Here is a 9,871-nt window from a genome sequence, read left to right on the forward strand (position 1 = left end):
TTATCTATATAATTATTGATAAGAAATATATTTTCGAACATATTAAGAAACAGTGAAGTATTGAAAATAGAAGAATTTACATATAAATTTGATTTATTTCATAAATTAAAATACAAAATCTCCACAAAGTTATAGCTTCGATTATTTATATTAAATACAAAGTCCATTGTATACAAATTCCTTACACCTTAAATGTTTTAGCATATTTTGTAAGACATTAAATAAATTAATATCAAATAATCTAGTCGAGATTCACTGAAAAATTAATTATGATACATCTTTTTAGTAGAGACTGAAATACCCATTTGATAAGACTTAAAATAATACATACAATATCACAATTAATTTATTTTATAATCGAATATTTATACAAATTTTTGAATGGTTTCATGATTCTTGACTTTGTTTAATGATTTTAAATTATCCCACCAAACAGGCAATTCATGTGTAAGTATTAATTTGAACCATGGAGTAAGAGGAGAATTGCATTCATGGACGAATTTATTAATGTTTGCCCTAGATACCCATCTTATTTCGCTGACCTCGTCTGGATTGGGATCTAAAGTCACTTTATTTTTTTGTAAAAATAGAATATAATCTATTTCATGTTCACCCCATATATCATCATCGTTCAAAGCATGATAATGAATTCTAGTAATGTAGCAAAACTCATCAAGTTGAATTTCACTCGTAGGAATGCCAAGCTCATGTGCAAGCCTTCTACGTGCTGCACGTTTCACTCCAAGCGCATCACGTTCTTCAGCTTCACCAGGGACTTCCATTAAAGGATGGCTACAGCAAGTGTTTGTATAATAACCCGGGAACGTTATCTTCAAAATAAATAAATATCAGCTACTGTTATTTCTTCAAATGTCAATATTTTTTTTAGCTTGTTGACTTACCTTTGATTCAGATCGTTTTTGGAGTAATAAATCACCATGTTGATTAAATAAAAATACACTAAAAGCCCTGTGTAATGGAATATCTCTATCTACATTCACCTGATGACAATTTCTTTTTGATGCATAGCCTAGGGGTTTGTCAAATTCATCTACAAGAATACATCTTTCTTCTAAAGCAGCTTCTTGAACAGGAGCCACTTTCGGAGTAGCATTTCGACCAGCAGATAAAGTCAATGTTCTTACTGCACTTTTCACTCTTCCAGCAAATTTCAACATGTCTTGATTAATGTAAATTTCAATCTATTATTAACAAGATAGTAAACTTCAATGAATCTTCGGTTGAAGCTTTAAATAAACTTCTTGGCAATCTAAGTTTAAGTCTACTGAGTACAAAAAAGTTCACTATGTAGTTTGTTGTTTGAAGCTCTCAGCACATGATCCTAGTCACCTCTATCTCCATGACAATTCAGATGTTTTCAAAACACACTTGAAAGATGATGAATAACAAGTAGTATTTTTCAGAGATTAAATCCTTTTAGCTGTGAAAAAAGTATTACCAGATATTAGCGTAACAAAAAAACAATCTATTGAGTAAAAATTTCTTTTAAATACACTAAAGTTGTGCAAAAATATGCAATTCACCTTTAAGATAAGCAGTTCTAGCTGAATATTCGTCAAGGTTAGTTGATAATACGTCAGGTAACAAGGAATTTCGATGAGTGAAGGTTGTGGAATGTATGAGTATCAAGTGGGTCACAATGCTAGAATGACCAAAAGCTTATAAGCGTATCTATTTAAATCGTTTATATTGAGTTTGAAAGTAAGAGAAATTTTTTTTACACATCTTAAACCTATTAATGCATATGCACGTGAATACATGTAAATAATACGAGCCTATCAGACATGAGAATTGTTGTGATGTCACTCTTCAATCCCTCTCCATCTAACTAAAGCCATAATCATGAAACTGAGGTTATGTAGCGGAGCATTTTTTCGAAAAGTTTGTGATTATATCGTACTACATGGTTATGAGTAAACTTTTTTTAAAAAAAAAATGCAGAATTTAAACAAATTCTTAGCAAATAAATGAATGATATTTACTTGTCTATCAAGTGAAAGTGATTCGATAAATAAAATGGAGTTGTTTTATATTGAACTGTTATGTTGGATAACATAAGTGTCAAATGCGACTGTCTGTGATTGATATAATTGACACTTTTCCTGTTTGATTGTTATACATTATACCGCAGATTATCTGGGTAAGATAGTAAAATTGAAATTTTCAATGTAACTTAAGAGTTACATTCGCATTATTCACATCAGTTCTTTATGGGTAGTCAGTTGAAATAAATAACTAGGCCTTGATAATGAAAATGATCCAAGACTGGAATCGTTGGAGATAGTTTACATTTATTGTTCAGGTATGTTGATGAGTCATTTTTAAGCGAATGAGTCATGAACTTTATAATGAAGACAATTGTTTTACTAATCTAGGCTTAAATTACGCTAAAGAACAACTCGGAGATCATGTACGATACCTTCCTAGAGCAAGATGCCTGGTGTTACTGGGTTGTTTCCATAGCTGCTCTGTTATCTTTTGTTGGATTTATCGTAGCTTGTATTTGTAGCTGCAGACATAATGAAAACAAGTATGTAAAAATTATGACTAAATATCAACAATTAAAATTCGGTATTACATAATTTTATGAATCCATTGAGCGACTATTTTTTGCTATTCCAAGCATAATTATCAGTTTATTTTTTGTCATTTAAATTTTTATTTGTTACACTTTTCCTTGAATACCCTATAATTGCGTCCATTATGACGCTCTTAGTTGGACTTTATCTTTCTTCATTTATGTTTAAAAAAAAATACAAAATTATGGATTAACGTAAAGAGAAAAGCTGGATCAAGTTGATTACTATGACTCTGTAACAACAGGAGCGAGTTTCTGGGACTTGCGGGTATGGTAACAATCACCCGTGCTGAAAATGACGTTTTTGATGGACAACCAACGTTGGATATCGCCCAAGTTGTTACTCTGGATGCTGTGGATGGTGCAAAAAGGTGCCAAGCCCATGATCTGGCATGGCCGCATGACCCTTATGCCTGATGATACCATAACTAAAATCAATAACTTATTCAACATCCCTTATTAATAAATCATGAATGCTAATTAATATTTACGAATGGTCTTCGGAGACTGATCACTATTTTTCTTTTTTAACGCTTTTTCATATTTCTCTCAACTAATATTTTTAACCCAGCTCTTGTCCTTATTAACATCGACTATAATTTTGCCATCTATCACTATAAATCTTTTGTTTACCACCAATCAATATTAATTAAATAAAAATTTTTTTTTCTCAGAGCAAGTAGTGCAAACAGGAGCCTTCCAGACATTCCAAAGGATCGAAATGCTAGCGCTGATGAGAATGGCATTGGATCAGCATCGCAAGATATTATTTACGAAGCAGCAGAAATTATGGGAGATTCTTCAGAACTATATGCTACTGTTAGAGATAAAAACTCTAAACACGACAATCAACGTGCGACTCGCACAAGCTCCCAAGAAACTTCATCACTACAAGAAGATGATAGTGCTTCGCCTTACGCTAGGTTGAATTCCGTAAACTCTACGACAGATGAGCATCCTTATGCACAAGTTCAAAATGTTTCTAAATCTGAAATAAATCGACAAAACAGTTTTAGAAATGCTAGTCCACTGGATGTTAACCAGAATCCTTCAACAAGTCAAGTAAATAATCCAGTAGCTCCACCAAGAGCTCGTAGATCATCTTCGCATAATTCTTTGTTAAATATTGATGCATCAACTGGTGATATTCAAGCAGCAAATGCTATCACTGGAGGTGTTCAAGCGAATCAAGATTTACCCTATATGACACCACCAATACTGATGTCATTACCAAGACCACCACAACCTCAACATAGTGGTCCTCCTCAACATTTTAGTGGAGATTCTCAAGATTCTAAGGGATATACTAGTATCAGTGTTCGTGAACCACTTGCTAATATAATTGCACAAACTAAAGCAGCACATCAAAATCGACAAAATCCTCGACCTCCTACAGACTCACATTATGCTACAGTTTCTGATGATTCAGATGAAATGTATGCAGCAATTGATGAGCAAGAGAAAATTTATACCAGTGGTAGTGAAACTTATGCACAAATTCAGCCAATGATCAGTGAACAAAATAGACAAGTTCATGCAGAAGTTCAACCACAAGTTCATCAAGTTACTCCACGAATTAATCCTGAAGAATCATTTATATTCCCAGCTCCACAACCACCTAGTGTTGATAGTTTAAGACATGTCGCTCATGCACATTCTCGACAAGCTTCATCTTCAAGCGCTACAAGTTCAATAATTAATCCAGGATCTCCTAAACCTGAGAAACGTCAAGCCAATTCTCCTCTTCCACCTCCACCGCCTCCACTGCCACCACCGGAAGATAGCGGTGATGTTTATGCTCATGTTGATAAACATGCTAAAGTAGAGGAATATTCAAATCACCAAGGTCTTGCTTCTGGGAAGTCTGTTGAAGATATGTATGCAAAAGTAATGAAGAAAAAAAGAGATTCTGAAGAAGAATCCTGCCCTAGATCTTCTAATAACGTTCAAGGAGAAAATCCAAGCCAAGAGAAAAAAATGAATCTTGTTGAAATCAGTCGAGCATCGTGGTCTAGCCATGATTCAGTAGAAATCCATAAAAGAGAGCCTGAAGTGAACAGAACATCAAATGTTCCTATGGAAGTATTGAATACGGAATCTACTATTGAATTTAACGTTGTTGGAAGAAAATATGAGCTTGACCGTTTAACTCCTGAAGATATTTTTGAACCGATAAATAATCAGAGATCAATTGGTTCTATTGGAGCAAATGATCCAAATTATGAAATGCTACGACCGTTATTTTCAAGAGGAGAAGACTCTAAACCAATTACTCAACCAACTACAAGTATGAGAAATGGTATCGATGTCTTACCTTTTTACTCGGTGCCCTTTAAACATCGACAAGTAAGTAATGCCAGCAGTGAAGATCCAGGTTACGAGAAAGTTAGATTACGAAGACGCGTTGATCTTGATGCTGACACTGATTCCGAGCCGAATTACGAGAGCATGCCTCATGACCATGGAGAACCAAATTATGCTTCAGTTTGTCGTCCAGGGGATAGTGACACTGATCCAAATTATGAATCAGTCCACAATAGTGATCCCAATTATGAAAGTGTTCGATATATGAGCGTGACACACAAAACCAATTCAGATCCACCGTATGAGCAAGTTAATTCTTATAAGCATGATGATCAAAATATTGACGGGTATGAGAAAGTCAAACGGCAGAATGATGACTCTAATTATGAAAAAATCCAAGAAACGTCACGAGCTTTTACCGATAATACCGATACTGACGACGAACAGTATGTTCAAGTTTGAAGATTAAGATAAATATAAGGAACATGAATAGTACAAGACAACATTTAAGTTTTTGACTGCGTAATTTAAAAGATCAAAGATCAGAAAAAGTTATTGAAATAAATAAATAGATGTAATCTTGACGAAATTTTTATAGAGTATAATTATTAAATTAAATTCATTAATTTCAATAATAATTAAATTATTATTGAATAAAATAATTTATAAAAATATAACGATAATATAAAATATTCAAAAATATTTTTTAAAATATTTAATGGATATTATTTTATAAAAGTGAACATAAAATTTTTCACGTCTTCTTGTTATCTTTGCCATTTACATATAATTTCCATTAGATAAAAATACCTGGTAGAAAAAAAAAGCAAACAATAGTTTTCAGAGCATGCTACAATTTTTATAACAAATATTAATATAAGCTATAAACTATCAAAGTTTGTCATTGATTTAACCGTAATATAAAAATGGTAAAATAATGTATGCTAATAAATATAAGACTGATAAAGACTAGAAGTGAGAGAACAGCGCATCAAGTGTAAGATCAAATGCAAACAATGAACAGAAAAGAATCAATAATATAAAAAAACAATAACTAAAAACAATTGACTTTTTTGTAATAAAAAGAACTGACATTTGTAACAATACTGATTAATCAATATAATTTAAAAATGATTTATTTTTCCGTTCATCGAATTATGTAAATATATTCTTTTATCAAAGCGTATGTATACTATTTTGGTCGATAAGAAAAAGAACTAAATTATTATAACTATAATTATTTATTTATTTGAGCACGCATTCCATTTGAATACTTCAAAAAATAACATACTTCGATATTATAATGATTATTTTTTCATTTTTTTTTTTGTAAAAAAAACTTTTTATTTAAAATGCTTATACGAATTAATGAAAATTATATTATCCGATTTTTAATAAAAATAATTTTATAATAAATAAATGCTTATTAAAATTAATATAACATATATATTATATGTATAAGGCCATAAGAATTTTACAAGTGCAATCCTTTCAACGAAAAAAAAAAAAATTTTTTTTAATAATTAATATTATTTACTTATCAAATCTAACAATAATCGCGTGTATGTACAGAAGCGCATTATTTTATAAACTCATTTTGTACGTATGCAAATTATTGAGCATTTCATGAGTGTTATTATAATAAAATAATCACGATTAAAAAGTATGTGAATAAAATTTTTAAATAATAAATTTTGCAATTTTCATTAAAACTTAAAAATCATTTAAACATTGATGAAAAAATAGAAGAACAATACTTACATAACTTTCAATAAAAAGTTCATATCATAAGAACTTTATCCAGTTTTTTTTAATGAAATTGATTATTAAGATAATTACAATAAACGTCGTTATTTTAGTTAAATAATAAAAAGTGCGTATATGATCTCGTCTCGCATTTAGTTTATGTACACATACGTATGTATATATTGATAATATATACATATTACACGTAGTAAAATACGACTTATTAATATTCATTGTTACCCATTATTTAAATTATGAATTATTATTTAATTCATTAACGAACGTCGTTGTTATCGTACTATTCTTATTGAGGGCTAATAGAAAAAAACCGAGAGTCTCTTTTAGTAGACATATAAACGCCATTTACCTTTCATCATTTTTTTTTGTAAAATATTACATTGTTTAATTTTAATATGATTTTGCTGATTTGTGGTTTAGAGATTGATTTTTTCCATACATTTTACACTGTTATCTCTTTATCGTTGATACTTTACATGACGTTTTGCTTAAATTACAACGATATACTTGAATATGTATACACACATAGATTAGATAAATCTGTCCATTTTTTAGGGGTATGTTCATCTTTCTTTCTAAATTTTTTTTTTATTTACTGTATTTTCTTTTTTATTTATTTTAAGGCGCGGTGTGAGAAATATTGATTGGCATATCAGGGATGATAGGATGTAACTGTATACTTGTAAATTATAATCTTATCTTTATTTTTTCTTTTCTTTTACGATCGCAATTTTGTTAATTTTTTTCTACTACGGTCTTTTTAACATTTTGTTTTGGTTATTGATTAATTATTTGTTAATATATTTTTGTTTAAATTTGTTTTATTTTAATTCTCCACATATATAAATTGATTTCTGTAAGTGATATTTTTTGTAAATAAGTTGAAATTCGATGAACTTTTATGAGGATTTCGTTGAATTTTTCTTTTTCAATCTGAATGTTATTTATTGTCCCGCGTTTTAAAAATCTTTCGAATTGCTTAATACTGCGTGATAAAGAAATTTGTTTTTTAAATTATTTTTTATAATAATATTCACAGTGATAAATTTTTTAAATACGTGAGGCAGAATAATAAATAATTTTGAATACATACCATTTATAAATCAAACTTGAAAAAAAAAATTAAAATTAATAAATAAAACTCTTATTAACTGGGAGTACTGATACCAAGCAAATGCAATAAGGAACTGACAAAAGATCAATAAACTTTAATGTATAAGTATTCATTAAAATCGAATTTATCAGTAATATGTACATTAAGCGTGATTCATTCGGGATTATTTTTCTAATTAACTTTTTTATCATAAATAAATAATATGAAGTAACATTATGTATATTAATAAAGCTTTATCACGCAGTATAATTGATTTTTACAGATTTCTGATTATAATTAACATAAAGACGAATTCAAAAATCTATTTAATTATTTTTATTTCATCTCTTTGAGTCCACAAAAAATTTAAATAATTTTTCGCCAAACATCGACCGCCAATCTTCGAATTTAAATGTACAAAATTGCGATAGATTGTAGTTTCGCATATGTTTATTTTTTATATATTAATTACACTTGAGTTTCAATGATTTTCTTTCACTTACGTCAGTTTTAAAATTTTTTGTTTCCACTTGTTCACATAATATTATCATAACTTCACGGTCATAGTCATATGGTATTAGGAAGCACAAAATGTTATCAACAATGAGCTTCGCGGCAGTATTACGCGATGCTTAATTATCATGCCACGATTATTTTATTTTCCGTACGACTTATTTAAGAAAAAACTCGCAGAATATATAATAATATGTACAATTCGATACTTTTTCACACATCTGCTTTCCTCATATTTTTTAATAGTAATCTTATTTATTTCATCGCTGATAAGTTCATCTCATGGTGTTAATGATTTTTTTTTTTCATATTAAACCCTGTCTTTCATTAGACTCAATTTTTTAAAAACTTTGTTCGCTTTAATCTGAGCAATTGAAAAATAAAAAAATGAATAAATATTTTAAACAATTCATACTTTTTCTCATTCAGCCTAGTCGATTATTAAAATCAGCTACTCAAGCTCTATACACTTTTATTAATAATTTCTTATTGCATCAACTAATACACAACATCCACACTCACACCTCCTCCATGTTTTGCTATTTATACTAATATTACATTAAGTTATTAATATATTAATATACCTTAGATGTTGAAAAAATCGGCATCATTATATCCATTTTATGATTTTTTCTTTGTAGTTTTTTGACTTTGAATTGGTTGTTTTTTACAATCAATTTGATAAGAATCGTCACTTCTTCATAATCATTCCAGCCTCACCATTCATTTTTACAAAGAGATTTTCATCTTTTTTTTTTAAACTTCTTATCTCTCATTTTTTATAGTCCATTCACATCACAGATTAATAAAAATGCACCGCGTGATAATTGAAATGTTCATCATAGCACACTTCGATTCATTATCAAGCTTGAGACAAAAAAGCTTTGGCAAATTCGCACAGTGAGAGAACAAAAATAATAATGTAATTAGAATGTATTTAAATGACAGTTTTATAAGGAACAGTTGTGTTATACAGTTCGAATAATTGAAGTTTTTTAAAATGTCATTCAATCACACTTTAAACTCTTGAATATGTTTTTTCATGAAGAAATAGTGATGTAAGTTTTATCTATCATTCTATTTTTCATTACAGAAATTGGTTACTTGGACTGAAACATTTCTATAAAAAAATCGGAAGAATTACATAAAAACTGTAATGTTTGTGAATCTGTTATTTTTTTATTTTTACTTGAGTATGATTATCACATTATTTTTCTCTCATTCAGCAAAAAGTAATTGAACACAGTCGTTCGATATCAATAAGTCTTACTTGACAAACTGCTTGCAGCTATTTATTATATGAAGTTTTTTTTATTTTATTTCATTTATTTTTATTTAATCACTATTTCATGTTTGCTCTTTATTATTTATTAATAATTATTTAGTTTTCTTATTTAATTTCTTTTCTCTGAGTTACACTATAAAATGTGAAAATTTGCACTTAAGAAAAATGTTCAATGCGCAATGAGCAACAGATTCCAGCTTCCCCATTTTTAAATATCATACTCATAATCGTATCATTTATTTTCTGTTCTTTTAAACTGCAATAAACCTTATATCAGTCGTTAATGTTTATTCAAAATTCGTCAAATATTCAA

General features: G+C 29.1%; 2 protein-coding genes across 3 annotated transcripts; one reads left to right on the plus strand and one right to left on the minus strand.

Moving 5' to 3' along the window:
• Positions 1-328: 328 nt before the first annotated feature.
• Idi (Isopentenyl-diphosphate delta isomerase) lies at positions 329-1,663 on the minus strand. The gene is made up of 3 exons (XM_035082452.1): positions 1,545-1,663; positions 903-1,441; positions 329-830 (listed from the first exon to the last, which is right to left on the minus strand). Exons 2-3 carry the CDS (start codon positions 1,176-1,178, stop codon positions 366-368), a joined length of 741 nt encoding a protein of 246 aa, XP_034938343.1. The 5' UTR covers positions 1,179-1,441; positions 1,545-1,663; the 3' UTR covers positions 329-365.
• Positions 1,646-6,156, plus strand: LOC118066422 (uncharacterized). 2 transcript variants are annotated; one of them, XM_035082450.1, is made up of 5 exons: positions 1,646-2,161; positions 2,240-2,323; positions 2,397-2,551; positions 2,845-2,970; positions 3,274-6,156. In XM_035082450.1, exons 3-5 carry the CDS (start codon positions 2,430-2,432, stop codon positions 5,363-5,365), a joined length of 2,340 nt encoding a protein of 779 aa, XP_034938341.1. In that variant the 5' UTR covers positions 1,646-2,161; positions 2,240-2,323; positions 2,397-2,429; the 3' UTR covers positions 5,366-6,156. The 2 variants fall into 2 exon arrangements, with proteins under 2 accessions (XP_034938341.1, XP_034938342.1); XM_035082451.1 differs by lacking the exon at positions 2,845-2,970 and having other exon boundaries at positions 1,646-2,323.
• The last annotated feature ends 3,715 nt before the right edge of the window (positions 6,157-9,871 follow it).

The sequence above is a fragment of the Chelonus insularis genome, unplaced genomic scaffold (assembly GCF_013357705.1).
Source record: "Chelonus insularis isolate UGA/USDA-ARS -01 unplaced genomic scaffold, ASM1335770v1 contig_346_pilon, whole genome shotgun sequence".
NCBI classification, from domain to species: domain Eukaryota; kingdom Metazoa; phylum Arthropoda; class Insecta; order Hymenoptera; family Braconidae; genus Chelonus; species Chelonus insularis.

Excerpts from the sequence above, each read along its gene's own strand:
- LOC118066422 (XM_035082450.1), top strand. The coding sequence starts at position 2,430 with ATGTACGATACCTTCCTAGAGCAAGATGCCTGGTGTTACTGGGTTGTT. Across the intron at positions 2,552-2,844 it reads TGCAGACATAATGAAAACAA|GAGCGAGTTTCTGGGACTTG; the intron begins GTATGTAAAAAT and ends CTGTAACAACAG. Across the intron at positions 2,971-3,273 it reads GCTGTGGATGGTGCAAAAAG|AGCAAGTAGTGCAAACAGGA; the intron begins GTGCCAAGCCCA and ends TTTTTTTCTCAG.
- Idi (XM_035082452.1), bottom strand. The coding sequence starts at position 1,178 with ATGTTGAAATTTGCTGGAAGAGTGAAAAGTGCAGTAAGAACATTGACT. Across the intron at positions 831-902 it reads AAAAACGATCTGAATCAAAG|ATAACGTTCCCGGGTTATTA; the intron begins GTAAGTCAACAA and ends TTTATTTTGAAG.